Source organism: Melopsittacus undulatus, chromosome 14 (genome assembly GCF_012275295.1).
Source record: "Melopsittacus undulatus isolate bMelUnd1 chromosome 14, bMelUnd1.mat.Z, whole genome shotgun sequence".
NCBI classification, from domain to species: Eukaryota; Metazoa; Chordata; class Aves; order Psittaciformes; family Psittaculidae; genus Melopsittacus; species Melopsittacus undulatus.
In genome coordinates, this window is record NC_047540.1 from 3,073,658 (window position 1) to 3,096,734 (window position 23,077).

The 23,077-nt window shown below is 48.0% G+C and overlaps 1 protein-coding gene across 1 annotated transcript in view; it reads left to right on the forward strand.

Annotated features, from left to right (window-relative positions):
• Positions 1–12,152, forward strand: part of GRIK3 (glutamate ionotropic receptor kainate type subunit 3) — a 100,252-nt gene extending 88,100 nt beyond the window's left edge. The window contains exons 12-16 of the mRNA XM_005142210.2: positions 1,442–1,560; positions 3,941–4,158; positions 10,363–10,585; positions 10,816–11,066; positions 11,867–12,152. Coding sequence (XP_005142267.1) covers positions 1,442–1,560; positions 3,941–4,158; positions 10,363–10,585; positions 10,816–11,066; positions 11,867–12,061 — 1,006 coding nt within the window. The 3' untranslated portion in view covers positions 12,062–12,152. The remainder of the gene's footprint in view (positions 1–1,441; positions 1,561–3,940; positions 4,159–10,362; positions 10,586–10,815; positions 11,067–11,866) is intronic.
• Positions 12,153–23,077: the final 10,925 nt, after the last annotated feature.

Genomic DNA, 23,077 nt, shown 5'->3' on the forward strand with positions numbered 1-23,077 from the left:
CACACCTGAGGGAAGAGGTGAATCCTGAGCAGCCCCCATTTATTATGGCTCCAGCTGTATGGGGTCAATGAGCCCCGCTTGCTCTTTCCTTCATTACCCCTCTGCTTCCACTAATGGCCCTTCCCACTTTCAAGCACTGAAGGCTCTGTCACTGCTTAGTGGTTTTCTGACTGTTCCTCTATAATCTGAGCAGCACCAGTAGGTTTCCACTCAGAGACCTTGAAGTTCTCCCCTGTGTCATCTTGTCAGGCTCATTTGATCTCAGCTATTCCCGCTCCGTTTCATATTCCATCATTGGCAGCCCAGGAAAGTTTTCATCTAATTCTTGAACTCTGGTTTAATTCAACAGCAAGGGCTTCGGTGCCATCCTTCATACACCCCTTGCATAAATTTAGAGCAGGTTTCAAGGAGCAGGCAGCTTGTAAAGCTCAGCCTGATTCTTGTTTTCCCTTCTGATTTTCTCTTCCTGAAAAACCAGAGGGAAGGGAGCAGGCAAATGAATGAGCAGGGGTTTTGGGGTGCAGCCAGAGCAAGGCCTTGGGTCTGCACTCTGGAAGCTCAGAGCAGGCAGTGGTCCCTGCTGCAGAAAGGCACAATAAGATATGAGGATAAGAGAGCTCCTTAAGCTGTATCTTGCACAAAATAGAGGCAGACAATGGGACATGGGTGTTCAGAATAAGCTTTTTGAAATAAAAAGAAATCATAGCATGATAAAATCATAGAATCCCAGCCTGGTTCGTGTTGGAAGGGACCTCAAAGTTCATCCAGCTCCAACCCCTGCCATGGGCAGGGACCTCTTCCACTGGAGCAGCTGCTCCAAGCCCCTGTGTCCAACCTGGCCTTGAGCACTGCCAGGGATGGGGCAGCCACAGAGCCTCAGCAACCTCACAGGGATGAAGTCCTGTGTGTTAGACCTCATCCATCTCCCATGGTGGGATGTTCCTGCACTCTGTCCTGCTCAGTTCAGGTGCATGGGGATGGCAGCTCCAAATCCACCCAACTGTCTGACTGAGAGCACCATGAAACTGAACCATAAGATTTCTCCTTGGGCAGCAGCACATTTGGCAGAGAATCACACTGAAAAATACCTAATACAAACTGTGGGCTGGGCTTTGAGCAAGGCCTGTTGTGAAGCTGCAGGGATTTCAGGAGGAAGCAGAGATGATAATTAATGCCTGGTTCTAACGCAATTACACCAATTATGTTTTTAATTTAATCTCTGCAAAATTTGGGACTCTTAGGAAATGTAAATAAACAGCTTTAAAAACATTATCATCTCTCCTGTTGAGCACATCCTGGCTAAGAGAGATGTGCACAAAGCAGGGGTCAGCATGTCCCCATAGCAGCATGACATGTATTAGGGCTCTTTTGTTCCTGTTCTTTTAGTCTTGTCATGCTACATCCCCACTAACAAGCTCTTGCTTTCCATGTGCCTCCGTAGGTTCAGCCCATACGAGTGGTACGATGCCCATCCCTGCAACCCAGGATCAGACATCGTGGAGAACAACTTCACCCTATTGAACAGCTTCTGGTTTGGGATGGGAGCGCTCATGCAGCAGGGTAAGGTCTGCTCACAAGTGAAGGGCATCTTTCCTCCCTCACATGCTGGGATCCACCATGCAGGACACACTGGGTGCCTGCTGCACCAAGGCACCCTGAAGGGTCCTGGAGCCACAAAGGGCTGATGAGACAACCATCTCCTGTGGTTATTGCCTCATTAGCTGTGATCTGCACTTCAGCAGCTCCTGGTGACTGTGTTTGTTATCAGCCCCTTCCTCTGCACCCTGCCTGTAACAGGGATGAAGGAACGGAGAGGGATGCGCGCCAAGGCTGAGCCCTGTCTGGAGCACCCCAGGACACGGTCCAGGGGCTTTATGCCAAGAGAACCATCTGGATTTTCCTGTGTCAGAACAAGCTTTTCAGTCTTTGTCCTTACTTTTGACACCTGCCTCTACTTGCCCTTTCACCTCCTGCAGGGCAGAGCCCCATCCTGCCAGCTCAGACACATCCCCAGCCCCATGAGCTGCAGGTGGCTGCCAGCACCCCCGTGCCATCACACAGCAATCATCACCATTAATGAAGCATGCACGCTCTGGCAGGTGCCATCTGGAAGCTCCATGATGGAGCAGCGGTGTGTTCACACATGTGCTGCTGCTGGGGTGCACGGAGGAGCATCCATGGACCATGCCCTGAGGAAGAGCACTGCCTTCATCATCTCCCTCAGCAGCATCCCACAGATTCTCTAAATTCCTATTCCTAATAATCCAATTTGTTTAATGTCAGGATCTTTGTCCTGTCTTACTCTGCTTTAAATGAACTCTTACAGAAGAGAGAGCATCTTGCCCTCTGGTCTGCCTCCATTTTTATCCTCATCTGGTCATTCTGCACATTGTGAAATGGCCTAAAGCCACTCCAGCACAGGGCAGAGAGGATGGCGAGGAGCTCCTCTGGGCAGCTCAACCCAGCAGCCACCATGTATGAGACAGAATGCTTTCTATGCTACTGGTGCACCCATCGACACTGACAGGGACCTTAGAAATAGGATATGGATGGGATTACATTTGTATCTGTGGGTGGAACAGAGCAAATGGAATATATAGAGATGGAATGAACAGAGTAAATCAGTTAGGAAGACAGCAGAGGGGGAACTTGTGAGCAGCTCTGAAAGAAGGAATGAAATTCAGCTGTAATCTAATTGCAGAAAATCCAGGAATAGAAATAAGTGGAAAATGTCAAACAATTGTCACACTTTAATTTACCATGTATCAGTAGTTATTCCCAGAGAGCAAAAGAACCCCAGCACTAGCTTGGTGGCATGTGCAGTGCTGCTGCTCCATGCTCCTCCTGCTGCCGCAGCGGGTAATAGAGATTCTTCCCGGCTCTCACTGCCCTGATGGCCAGTGACAGTTCCCAGCAAGACGGTTTAGCAGGATGAATCACCTTCTTATCAGCAGCTGATAAATGAAAAGAGCTGAATTCCTTTTAACTCTGCTCTTCGTCTAAGAAGAAGATTTCAAAGCTGGACTGATGTCGCACCGCCCCATGCATCAAAGGGCAGGAGATGGGATGGGAAAGAAGCAGGATGTTGAGAAGAACCGAACCAGAATCTTGAGAACCAAAGCAGGCCTCGGTATCCAAGGCTCCTCTGCTTCCTGGTGCCTCCTTGCTGCACTCAGAGAGGAGAAAAGCCATGTTCCATGCTATGCTTTGATGCCTCACTGCTTAAAATTGCTTTGCAAAGCGCAGTCTTTGCTGCAGATTCCAGGTTGGATGTATCCTCTGAACACAGTCATTTCAAACCCAAAGCTCTTTCCCAGCTTTAAAAGGTGTCTTGGGCAATTACAGAAATAGCACAACCCATTTAGTCCTTCACATCTGCTCAGTAAAAGTCATTCCAGACCAGTTACACCTTTTATGCTGTAGCATCCCCTGCTTCCCCACTTCTAACTGGTATTCAAAGTACTGGACCCTGATAGTTCCTTCCTCCTGTTTGATTTTGTTTTAAACCTTATGTATTTGAACACACTCCCTGGAGTGAGGCTTTGAAGAGGAACCCATAGAAAAGCAAAGCCCTTTTTAAACAGCACAACAAAACACTCATCAAAGTCCACAAATCGCTTGCTATTTAAATCTCATCCAAGCAGCCTGGTTAATTACTTCACTTGGAATGTTGCCTGTACATTGGGCACTGCACGAGGTCAGCAGTGAAGGGAAAGGGGTTCTACACAAACCCCACTGATTCCATCGCATGCAACACGTCGGGATCATTTGCCTCAAAACCAGTTGGCTTCAATTGCATAGCTGGTACAGTTCTGACAGTGAAACCTAATCCTCTCTATACACAGATCTATGTATGCAATGTCTATATGTATACATAAAATAAGTTCTTTCTCTCTCTGTTATCTCTTTCTTCCTTCTCCTTTTCCCTTTCCCACCCCAGGCTCGGAGCTGATGCCCAAAGCACTGTCTACACGGATCATTGGTGGCATATGGTGGTTCTTCACCCTAATTATCATCTCGTCCTACACGGCCAACCTTGCTGCCTTCCTGACAGTGGAGAGGATGGAGTCCCCCATCGACTCGGCAGATGACTTGGCAAAGCAGACAAAAATAGAGTATGGAGCAGTGAAGGATGGAGCTACCATGACCTTCTTCAAGGTGAGACCAGGCAGATGCAACACTCCCAAACCAATGGGAGTGAGAATAAAGAACCAAAGACAAAAAGCCTCCTAAGCCACCGCTGCTTCTCCTTACAGCATGTTGCTCCAGTCTTGCATCCTTGGCAGGACTTTGACAGTTTAGGTCATAGAGGTTCCACAGAGCCCTTGAGGCTGCCCCAACCAGCCTACAGGGACAGAGGACATAGCAAATGAAACCTAAAGCTGGGCAGATGTCGCAGTGTACCCTCCCCAGCCAGTATTTCTTATAGCTGAAATACCTTTCTTACCCTTCAGGTACTCACATTAACATTGTCAAGTTTTATTAACCTCTGAAACCCAGAGCAAGGTAACACCACCGAGGCATCAGACCCAAATCACATTCATTTCTTCTCTTTAAAGCATAATTAATTTCAGGAGTCAGCCAACACTGCAGAGGAGGCTGCTAAGAACGTTCATATTTCACTATTGCCTCCAAAATGGAAAGGAACCCAGAGACTTGAAAAGACTTTTAAAACCACAGCTGGCCTGTAAAAACACTTCAGGATAAAGAGAGAGAATAAAGGAATAGAAATGAGGGTGATTAATCTAAGGGATGATCACATTGGCTTGGAGGAGAACGCGAATGCATGATGAACTCAAAAAGCTGTGTGCGAGGCAAGGTTTGGAGTGGGGCTCCCATGGAAGCACAGGCAGAGCTGGGCTGGCTGCAGCACCCATGGATGCCAATGCTCTCCCTGGGGGCTGTGGCAGCAAGGCAAGAGGAGCACTGGCAGAGCAGAGCCTGTAGTGTAGAAATGGGGCTGATCCCCACCCTGGATCACCCTAATGTAGAAGGAAATATATGGGCCAGAGCGTGACAAAGAGCTCGTGCTTTAAAAAGCAGGTTGTGCCTGGAATAGTGCAGTGATTTGAATAGGCCCAGTGTAAGGCAGCGAGACGGGGCCGTCAGCAGTTTAATTGCCAAGACTCGTTAGAGGAAACCCATGTGCTGAATTTTAATAACCAGGAACAGCAGCGTTCTTCTGCAGCTTCTCTTGGTTAAGGAGCCACTGTACCCCCTGAACGTCCACTCTAAGAGGCAGCAATGCAGGTTGATGAGGAAACATGGTGGATTTGATTTGGTTTGAGCCGTGATTCATCCTGGGAAACGACAACGTGGCTCTGAATAGCAGTTTGCTGCAGGTTACTTTGCTTTCTGCAGTGGAGCTGGTGCATGCGGTTTTGTCTTTGGCATGGTCAGGTGCATTGTGTTCCTTCCAAAAGCAGTAGAGACCTACAACAGCTCTCAGGAAAGACAGGCTTTTACTGATGAGTTTTAACTGCTCTTTCCAATCAGAGTTTTATATGGGAATGAAAGGAAACAGCCTTTTTTAGAAATCATCAAGGACATAGAATATTTACTGCTTCATATCATTATCCATCAGAATCATTCCTCAGGCTTCTAATGGGCATCTGGCAGGGTTTATTGATGCAGTATGTTTGCCTTTTCCTTTTATTATCCTTGTTGTTTGGAGATGAATTCTCAGGGATGTCCCTTCTGAGAAGCATTTTGACTGGTGGAGCAGTAACAGCATCATGCAGGGTGTTCACTGGTCCCCATGTACAGAGGGATACAGGGGAGGCTGAATTCCTTCCATCCCTCAACAAGGTCTTTGGCCAAATAATTGGGCTGCATTATAGCAGTTCTTTAGTGCCACCTTCATGGGGACATCTTCAAACAGCACAAAGCTCTGTGGGACAGAGCAATGAGCATCCCAGTGTCTGCTGAGGATCTGCATCTCCTCGGATGGGTGGGATCAAAGCAATGGCAAACAAGGCTTTGCATCACCTCCCTGTGCTCTGCTAAAAAGGGGGTTAAGAGCAGAGAGAGAGCTCCACAGCTGCTGGAGCTCTGGAGGTCCAGCACTCCTTCAGCTTGGTGAACAGACTCACCATTAGGACAAGAGGTGGATGGCAGCATCCTAACTGGGATCTCACCTCTTCTATGGACTACGCACTAGGACTTCATCCAGGCTGCTGCCTTGCTCCTTGTGGGGCTGTTCTGCAAAGCTGTCCCCCTCACATTAAGAACTCACTCCTCTGCTTCTCCATGTTAAAGAAGCTGCAAACTGCATACACAGATTCCCCCCCAAGCCATGGCCCCTTCATCTGCAGCTCTGCCCATCACTGTCTTCAGCCAGATCCCACCTGGGTCTGTAGCCCCCTCCCAGCACATGGAGGTCTAACAAAGCAGGACTTTGGGCTGCACAAGGAGAGCATCATCCCAGAAATCCTCCTGGGGAGCAGTAGGAAATAGGAGGAAGAAGACAAATGCCTTGCATGGTGCTCCCTGAGCTGGTTCCAAACGTACACCAACCATAGTGGCAGATTCCAACGTCTTGAAAGGAACCTCAAAGAAGCTATTTATTCTATTTATGCCCTGGCAATGCAGACTGAGTTACAGGAATAAACCCAGCTCAATTAATTTTGGAAGAGCATCAAGTGTTCATTATACATCAACCAGAACTCCATCCCATCTTGCAGTGGGTGCTGTCTCTCCAACAAACGCTGGGTTTCATGTGCAGTGTGGAATACAAGTGTGGAAGTGTGTGTGTGTGTACATATATATTCACTTGTACAGAAATGTTAAATCCTCAGAAGTAAGTATCTTCAGTTGCTGGAAATCAATTTATTTTTTTCATACAGGCTGGAATTGAAAATCTTAAGCCTGAAAGTTACTTTCTTGCCAATTTTGCTGATAAAAAAGCATATATGTCTTGGCAAGATGCCTTGTAGTGGCTCCTCTAAACTATTCCATTAATTTATTTGGGTGACTGGTCTTGAAGCATTGGTTATTAAAGGCAGCTTCTGAGCTGTGACTCTAAAGAATGAATTCAGAGGTGCTCTCAGTGTCATTGCAATTGCTGCATTCAGAGGGGGTGGTACTCAGCTTTTCACACATGCATCTCATTTAGCACTAATGCAGGGGTTTAGTCGGATGCAGAGGACAGGGGACCAGATTCTGATGTTATTTATCCTGACCAACACGAGGAGAAGTTCCACTCCTATGAATTGGTGGGAGAGGTGTAAATGGGAGACACAATTCCATGGGATGAGCCTCAGCTGCAGTGATCTACCACCTTTATTAGCAATAATCTCCATCATCCTATACAAAGGCCTGTAGGGACAGGACAAGGGGAATGGCTTTAACCTGCCAGAGGGGAGACTAAGATGGGATCTTAAAAAGAAGCTCTTCTTAAATTGCAAAATCAGAAGTCAGCAAAACGTATGCTCAAAGGAGTCCAGCAAAGCAGACCCAATTTATGTGCATTCTTTATGGATTATTAAATCACTGCTAAGATGGTTTTGCCTATTCCTATGGCACGTTCTCGGGTGATGTCATGCAAATTCCCATAAATAAGCGACCACTTCTGCATCGTGCCTGAAATATTCCAGGAGGAGGAAGGGGAGGAAGGAACGTTTCCCCTGATAGGAAAATGCACAGTGGTTGAGATCGGCTGGAACACGAGCACCAGAGCTCAGCAGTTCTTGACTGGTGACAGCTCTCACAGTGACTGACAGTTGCTGCTGGATTGGACTTGAACAAATAGCCCAGTCTATCAACCTGCGGGTGCTGTGCTGAGAATTACAGCAAGGGCATTTCCACTTGGAAAAGGAGTGTTCTTATCTCGTGTTAGCGAAGGGAAAGGAACTAATAGGAAATAAATTCCCAGGGAGGAAGTGGCAGGTTTTAAACGACAGGAACAACCTGAGATTGCTTTGACCAGAGCCATGCTCTGAGCTGCTCTGCCTGCTCCAGGGGCCTGACCTGCTCTCCCTGCAGGAGCCACCTCCACCTTATCTCTGGGAGGATGATGCTGTTGCCATCAGCAGCACTGTGCTGCTGGGATGCTGCTGAAGGGCTCAGCCCTGTGTTGGCAGGTCTCTGTTGCACCAGGCATGAGCAAGCAGCTCTGGCCCAGGTGTGCTCCAGCCAGAGAGGGTCCTTGCCCCACCATGGGTGCCCCTATCCCCTGGCCTTCCTCCTGGCTCCTCCTGCAACTTCAAAACACAATTAAGTCCTTTCAGCTGGTCAAAAGCAGTGATTTAAGAAGAGAAGAGAAAAGTGGTTTTTCTCTTCCAAGGAGCGCTGTCTGATGTAATTTAAGTTGCCTGAAGAGCTACAATGCCTCATGCAAGTCCTATTAGCTTCACTAAATGCAGCCTATTGATTTTTTGCCAGTTTATTTTGCTCTATGTTTTAAACTGGAGAACACTGATGTTGTTTAAGAGCTCTGTGTCAACACCCAGGGAGCATTAAATGCAGGAAGAGCAGGAGAGAAAGGGAGAGCCGGTGAACCCAGAGGCCTTTGATGTGAACTATATAAATGTTAAACAAGTCTTATCAGCAAGCTGAGTGTGCTATTCATTTCAATTACCCATTGTAATGCACAGATATTTAATAATCCTTTTGGAGGCTACATCCTTTGCTGCTCTTTGAGGTCTGATAGATGCCACAAATCTATCTTACAGGCACTGGTCCAGCTTTTCAAGTAAGGGAGATTATCCTGCCTCTTGAATGAAGTTTGCTCCAGCACATCCACTCCTGCACATTCATCAAGTGGATTATAACATGAGCTTTAACTGAGAAGAAATGAGGCCATGGATATTCCAGTCAGGAGCCCACAGGGTTAAAGACAGAGGAACAGCCTTTGCCACTGTGCTACTGAAGCAGCTTTGGGGTGTGATGCTTCTGTTTACCTTGAAGAGGCTGAATAAAAGGAGGTAGACAGGCAGAGCATTTGAAATAGAAAGCATTACAAGGGATGTTTGCCTTAGCTAATTTATCCTTATTTATAGTGGTTTTGCTGGCACATTTTGGGTGATATTGCACAGATGAGGGGGAAATGCGATAGCAGCAGCTGGGATGGGCTGGGGCTCCATCTCCTGCTTCCTTAGGGAAGGACAGAGACCTGAAAGGAGATTGAGCTTCTGCTGTAGCAACTCCCCTGCAGCTGCAGGTGAGCAGTTACCCTTATTCAAGACGAAGTACAAAGACTTTTCAACCCCTCCAACTTATCAGCCAGCTTCAGGCTCTTGCTCAGCAGTGCTGGGGAGGAGGAGGAGGTTTTGGCTGACTAAGCTGCCTCTTATAGAATAAGAAGGCAAGAAGAGATGTAGGAAAAACAAGGAGCTAGGCAGAAAAGAAGAATGGCACATAAAGGAGCAGGCAGCAGTGGGAACACAAGCCTCAGCCTCCCAGTGCTTTCCCAGAGCTCAGCTGAATGCATGGAGCTGGTGTGATGAGCCCATGGGAACACAGGGACCGGTGAAGGGGGTCCTTTAAGAGAGCTGCTGGGCCTCTCTGGGGACTCTTTCTAGTCTAAAGCCTAGACAACCTACACAGGGACAGCTCAGGAGGTGGTCATAGATAAATGGTATATGCCAAATATAATGGAAAGACATAAAATAACGATGTTTCTTCTCACCCAACATACTTCGTAAAAGAAGAAAACAACATTACCATGAGCAGGAAGCTAGAAAACATCTTCCTCCTTTTTCACCAGGATGCCTGCTGATAGTGAAAGAATATCCCTGCTTATTTTTAGCCGTAAGACAATCTTCTTGAATCCTTCTACGCCTCTGTTTATGTGGGTATGTTAAATTTGTTTGGCAGTTGCACATATCTCAGAGGAGACATGTTTCCTTGCAATGCTTGAGGAAAGACAAAAATACAATAGAGTGTGTGCAAAAGAGAGAAACATGCCCTCTGAAATGTTCCCTGTCTCCTCTCATTGTGCAGAAACGGGATAAACAAAATCCTGCTTAGGAAGCTAATACATTTAAAGAGATGTGCTGATAGCCTGTCACAGCAGTAAGTTCTGAGAGCATCGAGGCAAGGTCCCCTGCACCTCACTGAAGTGAATGTGGAGTTCAGCTCCAGCTCCAGGATAAGGGCGCAGGAGCAGGGCTGCTTCATGTTGAGTGTCTGCACAACAGGCAGAGTGCTGGACCTTTGCCTCTTGTTACAGCAACACGAAGCCAAACAATGCTGGACATGAAAGCAGAGAGATAGTTATGAAAAGGTCAAACTGGTCCTAGTTGCACTGTGCAATCTGTTCTCACACTGGTATTTGTTAGTATTATTTCCTGAAGAGCTACCAGGGTTCAGCAAATGGAAAGTTAATTCTTATTTTGGGGATGGGGGGTTTCATTTTTCCAGAAATCCAAAATTTCCACATTTGAAAAAATGTGGGCTTTCATGAGCAGCAAACCCACAGCACTCGTCAAAAACAACGAGGAAGGGATCCAGCGAACCCTCACTGCGGACTACGCTCTGCTCATGGAGTCAACCACCATTGAGTACATCACCCAGAGGAACTGCAACCTCACTCAGATCGGGGGGCTCATCGACACCAAAGGCTATGGCATTGGGACTCCCATGGGTAAGTGACAGCCGTGGGGATCTGTAGGTACCCAGTGGGGGCTCATTGCCATGAATACAACAGATGTGACCAACAAAATCCACTCCCAACAGCAAATTCCCAAACACCAAGGCTTATATTGCCTGCCGAAGAGAGGGCTGAACAGCCCTGCTTGACCCAGACACATTCCCTACTTTGTGTGGGTTTTGTCCCACTTTCCCTCTGTGTGTAATGGTGCTCCCCTTCCCCAGGGTCTCCATACAGGGACAAGATCACCATTGCCATCCTCCAGCTCCAGGAGGAGGACAAGCTCCATGTAATGAAGGAGAAGTGGTGGCGGGGGAACGGCTGCCCTGAGGATGAGAACAAGGAGGCCAGTGCCCTGGGCATCCAGAACATCGGTGGGATCTTCATCGTGCTGGCAGCAGGATTGGTGCTGTCTGTCTTCGTGGCCATGGTGGAGTTCATCTACAAGCTGCGCAAAACAGCAGAGCGAGAGCAGGTACCAGTTTCCTCCTTTTCCCTGCGCCCCCATTAGCTGCAGTAACTACATTAGTCAACATCTGTAGGGTCATTCTGAACCAGCCGACACAGAAGTCAGAAAAACACAGACACAATTCCCTGGGAAGGACCTTTCTGAGCTGTTAAATCCAAACACGTTGCATATTCCAGGTGTAATGTATACAGTGCATGAAGTCTCCATCTCTCTCCCCCTTCAAGGAACTGGTCAGGGTCCACCAGGGCATCTTATGAACTTGTCACAACACTTACACAGCCAGCCCATCCCACCCACAGTGCCCAATTAGTGCTGCTGAAATGGGAAAACTGCTTTTATGGGTTTCCCTCTTGCCTGTCATGGTACAGCAAGTGGAAAAGTGCATTTGTGTGCATGAGCAGAAATCAAAGCAAGCTGCCCACGTGACGGACCACATAGATGAAGGAAAACTGCCCACTAGCAAGCGCAGCAGGATCCGACAGCCCTCTGAATCCCAGCACATAAATCCCCCAGACCCCCAGCAGGGATCACACACATTCCCATTGCTCCAGCAGCCGCCCACAGCTCTGCCTTTTTGTAGGATTTAGTGCGTCAAAGGCACTAAAGGACTTTGGCACTCACCAAAGGAGACAGGGGTCAACCTGTCTGACATCCCTGAAGTCCCACTAAGCACAGCTGATGCTTAAACACAGCCTAAACCTCACACTTGCCCTCTGCAGAGCCCAGGTTCAGATCCTCCCTCTCCAGGTGGGATTAGAGGTTGCTGTGGCAGGAATAATGGTGTTTTTTATCCCTGCTTTCCCCAGCGCTCCTTCTGCAGCGCCATGGCCGATGAGATCCGGCTGTCCCTCACGTGCCAGCGGCGGGTCAAGCACAAGCCCCAGCCACCCGTCATGGTGAAGACGGATGCTGTGATCAACATGCACACGTTCAACGACCGACGGCTGCCAGGGAAGGACAATATGACCTGCAACACTGGACTGACACCCGTGTTTCCCTAGGGAATGGGGGGTGGGAGGGAAGGCAGTGCGGCACACAAGGCTGGATGCGCTCTAAGTGGGGAGGAAAGGATTAAAAACAAAACAAGAAAAACCCAGAAAATTCAGTTAAAAAGCCTGGTTTGGTTCATTTCAAGAACAAGGCCTTCACCACACAGCTGCATCCATCACCGGAGAGAAGCAAGAGCTTCAAAGCACGGACTGGAACGTGGGTCTTGGGGCTTTTTGGGTTTGGTTTTGTTCTTTTTTGTTCTTTTTGTTTTCCATGCTTAGATCCTCCAGGCCTCATGGAGCCCAACCACACCACCACCCATCACCCCGGAGTCTGATGTTTACATACCGCAAACACACGGAGGCAAACCAGAATTGAGCCAAACTGCCCCTCAGTGGGTAAGGAGGAGCCCCCAGCAAGGCTTCTTTAGCATGGCAATAAAAAGAACCACTTTGCTAGGTGCAGCGTGAGCAGCCGTCTGTGTGAGCATCTATTCCACACTGTCACACAGCACATTTATAGGATATGTTGGCCAGGAAAGGGAAGAATGTCTGGGAAGCACCGTGATAGTCAAGGCTGTGCCTTCTCTTGAAGCAGCTCACAGTGGTGGCCCTTTGCCTCAGGGCTGACCACCTGCATGTGGACCCACATGGGGATGTGGTAAGAGAAGGCAACACACACGTTCATCACTTGATCCAAGGGAACTGACTGCAAAGGGGCGAGTAAGCCTGAATGGAGCCGAACCCCTGGCCAGGGATGGGACAGCTTGGGAGCTGCTGCCACCTCCAAGTGACACCAGCCATATACCCCACACTCAGTGTGGCACCGTGATTGCCAGGTCCTCAGCTCCTTCGCTCTTCCCACAAAGCTCACTCCCTCCCACAAAGAAGCATGGGAAGCATCCAAGTCCACAGGATTCATCAGGAGCAGAGCCAAACAGCACCAACTTCACACTCAGACCAGGAGAGGACTGTGCATCTGGTTGAGGACTAAATGCTCCCCATGGCATGAGACACCTGAAAGACCAAGCCTCAGGCTGCAGGGCCAGGGCTGGCCTGGGACAAGCAGCACTGTGTGAGCCAAACCTGACCCCCTCTTGCTGTGCCCAGTGAGCAACAGTCCCTCAGGCAGCATCTCCATGTGACTTAAGCAAACACACACTAAAATGCTTTCAAGGAACCTTCCAGGAACTGTGTTCTTAACCCAGGAGGCTGGTCCTGCAGCTGTATTCGGCCACAACTACCAAAGACCCCTCTGCTGACCTAAAGTAATGCTCAAGCAGCTTCACTTGGCTCCATCCCTCCATGGGACGCACTGTGGATGCATTTGTAAATTGAAACAGCAATGGCTTTGCCTGTTGCCACCCAAAACATCACACAGAGTATTGCAAAGGTGCTTAAAAGCTCTGATTTAAACACTGATAGTGAAGAAAACAGCAACCTCCCCACCTAAACCTTGGGTTGGAGGGAAGAGAGGGCAGTGATGGAGCAGCCCTTGCCTGAGCCCTGCATCCCAAACCTTTGTCCTTGGAGCTCTGATGTGCCATGGACCAGCAGCTGAGTGACCCACTTTGCCCTCCCCTACCTGTGGGGCCTGCCTGGAAAGTTAATCCTCGCCCAAAGGGACAAACCTGTTTGTAGCTGGTTTCAGGCTGGTTTTTCCCCACCTCTTTCTATTTCAGGCTGTTAGAAAATTACCTGTGGAGCTGATCAGAGGTAGCTCAAGGGGAGAGAGCTGTTCCCCCACCACACCACAGCATTTGTCCTCATTTCGCTCTTTCTGTGGTGAAAAGCAGCAGCACAGTGACCCGAAGCAAAAAAAAAGGTAATTTGTCAAATTTTGACTTAAGTGAAGATATGCAAAGAATTTATGTTAATTTTCACCTTTTCATGGAAACCATGAAAAATTAGGGGTGAAAGCTGCCAACTCCATGGGCATCATCATCTTAATAGTGTGCTGACCAGATACCTACAGCAGAGCATAGATTGGGAGTCTGGGTCTGCTTCCCAAAGCTAATGACACTCCTTCTGTATTTCTCTGCAAATCCCTGGGCTTGGCAAAAGGAGGAGATTTGATGTTTTCTTTGCAGATTTCTCAGCTCTTAGGAAGAGATTTTTACAATTAAGGCAAAGAGAAAAGCCTGAAATAGGCTTTAAATGTCCAGAGAGCAAAATACCACAGAAAAAAAGCATTAGTTTTGCTTCCTGGCAGATTATTTTAAACTAAACACATATTACTGATACCACAAGCCCCATTTATCCATCTTTGACACCAGTTTGATTTGATTTTACACACAAACATCCCAGAGTGAGAGGTGAGCATCTGGAAGCATGGGTGCTATCTGCCAGCAAGACCAAACCCCCGCAGATGAACCTTTTCCCTTCCCTCTCTCCACTGCCCATAAATCAGCTGTGAAACAGCAGCTAACATCATGCATCTACATTATGGGTTCACGTTTAAATCTGTGCCATTAAAGCAGTTGATATTTAACAGCAAGAAAGTGTTCTGCACCATTCGGAGCAGCGTTGGAGCTGGGGAGGCTGCCTGGACCCCAGCCCAAGGGGGCTGCTGGCTCCTGCTCACTGTGAACTATTGGGAGGAGGGATGGCTCCGGACCTCATCCTTCCTGCTGGACCCCCGGGCAGCTGCACCCCATCCTGGGTTAATTCACCTTCTGTTGCACTGCTTAGCACAGGCTGGAGCCTCTCCTGTTGTTCCCATTTTCCCTGTTGCTCCTTGCCTTCATCCCTGGAGCCCAAAAGCCATGCGGTGCTTAAATACAGAGGAGGAGCGATGAGACTCACGCTTAGCAGTGATACCTTGGGAGACTTCCAAAGGGGCAGAGCTGATGACAAAGCCTCAAGGCCTTCTGTGAGCTGTCCTGTGACCTGTTTGTGACTATCTGCAACTCACGTCTCAGAGATCATCTGACTTCCAGCTCTATTTAAATCAGCTCCTTTCTTCACTTGGGCAGAGGGACTGAAAAAGTGAGGAGGAAATAAAGCAAAACCAGGTCTGTGCTATTAAACTGCATCTTAACTGTTATCACCTCTGTTCACAGCCCCTGTATCACTTGCTTTTCCCTTTCAGGTCTCCTGTGAGACAGAGCAGGGGCACAATAGGTAGCTTTGGGGTTGCTTTTCCATTTGGAGTTAACCAACAGCGCGTGTCAGGTCTGATGTCGGGACGATCCACAAAGAGAAGGAATATGCAAAGGGGACCCAGCTCCAGCTCTGGGCAACCACAGCTCCCCCCTCAGTGGGTGGTTCTGCAGAGCAGGATGCAGCCGGGCACCTTCCAGGTCTCTGGAAGGTCAGCACAAAGGGACCTTGGAGATCCCAGCAGCATCACTGTGCGGACACCGACCATGCACAGCCAGGGGGAGCGGGGACCCCAGCATCCCTGTGGTGCTTGGGGCTGCTCCTGGGCACTGATGTCACCAGTTCTCTGCTGTCTGTACCTTCCTTTGACATGGTTCTCATTGAAAAAACAGACAAAAAAATAGAAAAAGAAAAAAAAAAAGGCAGAAAAGAGTCAGAAAAAGGAAAAAAGTCTCCGTGACATTCAGGGGATTTTCCTTTGTGGACATGCAGAATTTCTATGAATATAGTTTTTTGTAAACATTTTGTAACAATTTTGGTTTCATAGTAACTGTGTTACTTGCTGATCATTCGAGGCTGATGTAAATAAGATTTCCAAAAAAAAAAGAAAAAAACAAAAGAAAAAGAAAAAATGGCAATTATTTTCCTTTTTAAGACACTGTGAGATATCAAAGTGCACAGTTTGCTGTATGAAGTAATATGGTTTTAAATTTTAAATAAAAAATTATTTCTAGAAAACAACAAAGTTTCTGCCTGTTTGTATTCAACACCTCCCTCCCTGCTGAAATGCTACACTCAAACCCAAGCTGTTCACTGATATCCTCCGTGCCTCCTTATTCCCCCTTGGCCTGTCCCTACAGGCCATTATCCAAAGCCCCTCTCCAGGTTTCCTGCAGCCCCTTTAGGCACTGGAGCTGCTCTCAGGTTGAGCCTTTTCTTGTCCAGGCTGCCCCAGCCCAGCTGTCTCAGCCTGGCTTCAGAGCAGAGCTGCTCCAGCTCCCTGCATCATCTTCATCGCCTCCTTCATAAGGGATATGTGCCTCAATTATGTCAGAGGGAGGCTCAGATGCTGTAACTCTCCCTGACCTCGTATCCCTATGGAAAGTTTTGTATCGGACAAACCATTAAGCCCAGATAGTCCATGAGGAGCCAGTTCAGAAGCACTCTCCATAATGCTTTGCCTGGAGCCTGTGTGTGCTCTTCATGACAGAAAGGTGCCTGAGCCCGAGACCCTTCAACAAGACTGCAGGACCCAAGCAGGCTTCAAGGTCCATAAAGCCTCTGTTTACCCGCTCTGCCTGTCGATGCGAGTCAAAAATCTTATTAGCCTGATAAAAGCTGAAAGCCCCCTAAAGGCCAATGTTTATTAGTCTGAAATCTTTATGACTCTGCTTTATCGTATTGGGGCAGAAAATGGCTATGGTTTCCGGGATGGGAATGATGAGAGCGGTTGGAGCTGGGCCATTGGAGGCAGCGATAAAACACCCTTTTAAGCAGAGGCACAACCCTGCAGCCTCCTGCTCCAAAGCCATTTCCCATCCACTGGAATTTAAATGACAATTCCTTCCCATTTTAATTCTTTGCAAGGGTCACCTCTCCTAAATCTTTCTCATCTCTATTCACTTAGGCCCTCTGGGAAACAGCAGCTTTGATTCTCCTGCCAAGTAGGGACTTGGAGAGTAGAGCCCAGTCTCACTTTCATACTACAAATACCGATCAATGTGCAGGGAACATCTCAAAAAGAAGGGGAATAAAGGTAAAAACAAGTGATGCTTTCTCTTCTACATTGTTTAGCATGAGACCTGCTTCTGGGAACAAAATCCCTTCCCACGTGCCAAGAGGCACAGCAAGGGAATGGCTGATGCCTCCCGCAAGGAGCAGGAACGGGGCAGCGCTGGCTGACCCTGTGCAGCAGTGGGGGGAATCATCAACATAAATCCTTATCACCAATAACACAAGGCAGCAATTAACCTTGTCAGTCAATGGATCATCCTTCCCCGAGCGTGAGCCGCCCACCCCAAAGCTGCCAATCAAGCTACAAATGAATTATTAATAGACAACAGAGATCGGTTCCCTTTGAGCATCGATGAGTCCTGCTGGGCATAAGAGAGAGAAAAGTGGGAACCAATGATAGCAGCAGTATTCAACCCACCCATTCTCCCACCCTGCTGTTCCACCCAGGCACCTTTGGACATTTCAGATTCTCAGCTCAGCAGAGGGAATGATTTTCCACTTGTTTTTCTTCCAGCAAAATCCCATTTTCCAGCAGTAATTGTACATTTCTGCAGGTGTTTTCCTGACCCTGGATGGCTGAGCTGACGCAGCCCTGCGCTGCTTGCAGGGATGGAACAGCCAACACAGACCCCACATCTCCTCCCCTGCACTCCTGCTCTTTACCCGACAGCTACAGCTACAGCTCTTCCTTCTCCCTCAAACCCAACCAAATAAAGCCTTTGTCACTCAGGAAGGACTCGGGCAGGTTTGGACCTAAAGCAAACACACCTCATTTCCTTCATGGACATTTGGGGGTGACACAGAGAGAAGGAGGGCTTCAGGAAATGCAGTTTCTCCTCTAACATAGTGGGTTTATCAGATTGAGAGATGAACTGGGTACACATCGGCATCAGACAGGCCAGAAACAAGCATGGAAACAGGGAGCTGTAACTGCACCCAGTAAAACAACTTTCCACTTGGAAAAGCTGTTGCCTTTCAGAAGCTGGAGGAGACTTTCAGAAACAGCATTGAAATGGCTGAGGGTCACATCAGTGCCTGAGAACTTGCACTCACAGGGAGATGGGGAACACACAGGGATGGTCTTTACAACACAGGAGAGCAGCAAGGATGGGTCAGGAAGAGGGCAGAATCAGTCCCTGCAGCTGAGCAGAGGCATTAGTGCACAGGGATGTTTTCAGAGCTGAAAGTGCTGAGCAATTTGCTGGGACAGACAGGGTGCTGACACCTTTTATTTTAAGTAGTATCAATGGTGCCATTTAGTACACTCCGAAACATGGGCTGAAAGCATGATCTTGTAAACAAGAACTCTTTTGGCAGCACTGAAGTGACATATGGGCTGTGTATATAATGTGCCTTGAAATGGGTTTTGTAGATTAGCAAAGTGACTGTGATACAGCTAATACTGCACAACCCCAGAGATCTCCAGCACTGCCTGAAAGCAGGACCAGGGCTGGAGCAGCTCCTTTTTGTGGGCATTAAAAGGAATCAGGCGGAACCAGAACACAACCTCCAGCAGCAGGGAAAGGGCCATCATTACAGGAAGAAAGGGGGCGAATAACAGAGTACAGGGTTAGATGAATCATTGCAGAAAAGCCTGAAAGCATGCTGCAGAAAGATTTCCCATCCCATTCTTTTTAGGGCATTTTACCTTTCAGCACAAGTTTGCTTATTTTCATCCTCCCCTGCTGCCCAGATTTTCTTCCCATTTTCTACATGCCTGTTATTTACTTACATTATAGCTTTCTTTCCATTAATGATCTTATCTTTCTGCCCATGCTTTGTGGGATGCACCATTCACTGCTGCTTTAGAGCAAAGTGGCTGCTACACTTCAACAGTCAATGTTGCTTGGGGAAGTTCAGGCTGCTGCTAACACTGTTGTTACTGTGGATACCATTAACTGCAGAGATTTGGGGGCCTGTAGGGACAGGACAAGGGGAATGGCTTTAATCTGACAGAGGGGAGATTGAGATGAGCTCTTTGGCACAAATTCTTCCCTGCATCCCACAGACCTGATGGGGCCATTGTCCCCTTTGTAGGTGTCCCCTCCAGCAGGTCAGTGCTGGGACCTCACCATCTGCAGCCTCCGCTATCCCAGGGTAGGTTATCCACCCATGAGGACCCGTGTCCCCTCTCTGAAAAGCATCTGAGCAAAGGAGAAAAGCTTTGATCTGGAGGCGACTTCAAGTGATGGAAAGGGAACGAGTTCTATTCCAAGTTTTCCTGCCCTCCCTTTCTGTGGCCCAGCTCAAACTGCTCCGAGAGACGCAATTAAAGTGTTTAAGAAGCATCTGTCATTATTAAAACAAAGTCGCTTCACAGTTTCCCCCTCTTGCTGCAGTTCCATTATCTCATGTAAATGAGCTGCCTCTTCCCTTTGCGGCGTGGGCTGCAGAGGGAGAGGAGCCCCAGTGAGAAAATTTATTACCAGCCTCTCACTCTTGAGATTATCAATTACAAATGAAGGAGCATAAATACATCTTCTTTAGCTGCTTATGCCACATTAAGGAATCTGCTCCCAGCTAATGGCTTTGCCTCTCTTGTCTCCTCAGACAGGAGCAGAGCATTGAGCAGGAGGGCTCCTTTAGTTCACAGAAGCATTAGAGAGGCTTGAGTAGCTGGCTGTTAAGCTGGGTTGTTTCTACAATGCTAATCCCAGTCTATCCCGCAGATGATCATGCGGCTACAATAGGTAATACAATTAGAACAGGTTGTCTTTTAGCATGAATTCTGGACCTCTTAGTGTATTACAACACAATCACATCCCACAGCCTTGCTCACATTTCAAACTCTAACGCTTGTTCACACACACACACACACACACACCTGAATCCTCAGCTTCTCTTGCTGCCCTGGTGCTTCCATTGCACAAACCACACTTTGTCTCTAACCCCAAACCTCCTTGAAAGCTCTGAGCCTGCCAGGATCAGGCTCCCAAGCACAGGGAGTGAGCACTGGGGAAGCCCTTATGGCTGGATGCTGGGACAAAGAGCCACTGCCACCAGACAGGCCCTGATGCTCCCATCAGATGGAAATTCAGCATGAAAATGAGCAGCATCACCTACATGTCTGGGGCTGAATGGCTTTGGACCAAACAAATCAGACCCTTGAGCATAGGAGATCATCACCCAGATTGATTCTGAGCTGAACAACCCTGGGGAAATAGGAAACAGTCAATGTAGCTGCTGCATTATTTACTTCCACACAGGGATATACAAGAGCATAGATGATCTACATTATAGATCCTTAACCGTTACAGCACTCTTCTAATATTTAAAGGGGGCTACAAGAAATGAATGGGGCTTGGAGCAACCTGTTCTAGTGGACGGCATCCCTGGCCCTGGCAGGGGGTTGGAACTGGATGAGCTTTAAGGTCCCTTCCAACCCCAAACCAGTCTGATATTCTATGATTCTGCAGTATCAACCTCAATCACACTGAGATAAGAAAAACCCAAAAGGTTTCCATAGGTTGTATTTAACATTTGTGGTCATTTCAATGGTCCTTTTGGTCCAACCTGGAGCACTTAGAAATTGCTGAACAAATCTGCCTTTGGCAGACAAGGCTGAAAGAGAGGACAGGGAGAGGAAAAGCCTCCCTCAGTCTGGAAGGGCCAGGTCTGGAATGTAGTCTTTAAGGTAATTGTGGCTTTGTGTTTGTGTGAGCGGATGCCAGAGGGCTGCTCTTTCCAAATTGCTTTTAAACCCAATGTGCCCACGGAGTGCTCTGTAAATCCTGTTAGAAATAAAGAAATAAAGCCACCAAGCAGCACTTCAGCCTCAGACTCTCAGACGAGTTTGTTTCTGTTATTTTCATTTGCCTGGGTAATCGAATTTGTTGGAATTAGGGGTTTGTCTGGATAATAACATTTTCTAACCCTCTGGAACAGAAGAGGGCTGTGGTGAATGCCGATGTTCAGAGTGCTGTATTGATTGGAATAAACTGGCCCTAGATAGCATCAATTACCCGCTGCTGATGGATGGCTGCTTGCTGCTGCCAGGCTTGGATTGCACAGCATCAGCCACCATTTCTGTCTAGAAATGCTCCAAAGCAAATGTGCTTTCTCTGGGATGTGTGATACATGGTACAGACCCACAGCACTAAGGATGCTGGAGGTGCATCCTGGCATCCCAGTTGGAGCAAGCAGTGAGGCTCCGCATTGGCAGCCTGTCAGACCACGTACTGCTCCCAGCCTCCCTCCTGGATGTCTGTGGCCAAGCCACTCAGCTAATTGCCTCTTCTCTAATGCTCTGCAGTGATTGGTACAGTCAGACACTGGTGACAGCAGCAAGGGCACTTGTAATGCCTTGCAGAGCACTTCAAAAGCTGTTCCCTCACCTGGCCCTTCAAGGTGAGGCTGGCAGACAGTGGCCACAGTTTGGGAGCATGAGTTAAGATCCTCAGTCATTGACCATTCACAGAGTAAGACTGTAGGTGATAACTGAGCCAGATCCTGCCCCAGCATCCCAGACTGGTTTGTGTTGGAAAAGCTCATCCAGCCTCCCCACTGCTGCAATCCAAACCATAGCAACTCCCCTCTTTCAAGCAGGATCATTCAGGAACGCTTTGTTTCTGTTACACACTGGGAGATGTGCAAAGTCTTTCCTACCTCATGGCAGGCCCGAGGCAGGGCTCTAATGAGGCCATCAATAACCCAGAGCAGCTGCTCAGAAAGAATTCAGCTGTTCAAAGATGGAAAAGTCCATTAAGTTTATTGCATGAAATGCTGGACATGGTTTAGACAGAGGATCACTGCCAAATTACATAAACTACCCAAAATCTGCCAAATGAAGGACGTGGAGGCAGGACAGGGCATTTTTAAGCTGTCATTACCCCTGGAGGCAAGGGAAGATGCATTTATCTAGTGATGCTATGAAGAAGCAACAAGTGGGATGATACTTGCAGCGCCAATGCTGCTATTCCATGGCTGCTTTAGAAGAGCAAAGCTTTTGGGGGAGAAGGGTTGGGCTAAAAGACTTCTTAAAAGGGTTTTTCCCTTGCAAACAGACAAGAGGGTCATAAAATGCTGAAGAAATTAACATGTATACCCTCTATTTCATAGAATCATGTAATGGATTCTTGAAGGGACCTTAAAGGTCATGGAGTTGCAATCCCCCTCTCTTGACCTGCTGGTCACATTCCCTTTGATGCAGCCCAGCATAACAACGGGACCAACTCAGCTTTGTTTCAGGAGCTCTGGATCTGGAAGAGGCTTTTACCCACTGGATTCCCAGCAACAGCACAGATGTGCACAAGCAGGCACAAAACCCAGATTACCTTTGTTTTATCCAAGCTTTTCAGAGTGTAGAAAAGACTCTGCTTGGAACCAGCTACAAGGATGAGCAGACACCTCCGGGCAAAGATGTACAAGTAGCAGTAATGAATGGTCTACAAGTGCTGCCCTATGTGGGATGGCCGCAGTCTGCATTAACTGTAACTGATTTGCCATATGACATACAAATACATGGAGTAACATAGGAATAGGAAACAAACCATAGAGCAATTAGCTTATTTCCCTGTGGGACGTGGTAACTAAGTAGTTTAAGGGGGTTGAAACGTGATGCTAAAAGCCACACAAAAAGCTCAACTGTGCACACAGAGGGGAAGCAAGTTACACTTCATCTGCTTATACACATGGCAAACCATACCCAGGATTCATTAGCAGCGATTAGCAGTTAGTGAATTCCTCTGTTAATGCTTCAGGAGAGGAATCCAGGCATTCAAAGGCTCTCAGGCCACAGCTGTGCTGCAGCAGCACATGGCCCAAGCTGCCATCCCAAGAATAATTCCTATGATGTGCACCAAAGCCTCAATCCTTCAGGAGAGCAGAGACCAGGAGACATTTTGACAGATCCTGCAGTCAATAAAGGACAAGTGGAAAACTCAATGGGGCAAGTCCAGGCACCTTCCCAAGCTGGAAGGTAGAACCCATTGGAGCATCTGGCACAGAGCTGGCATGGAGCAGGCACCCAGCACAGGCTGGTCACACAACCAGGCTTCCTGACCTCCCTTTGAAATCATAACATCCCAGACTGGTTTGAGTTGGAAGGGACCTTAAAGTTCCTCCAATTCCAGCCCCATACCACAGGCAGGGACACCTTCCACTAGAGCAGGATGCTCCAAGGAGCAAAATCCCAGGAGCTGCAGAAAGCATCTTGTGGTTCAGTCACTGGATTGCATCAGAGCCAGGAGCACA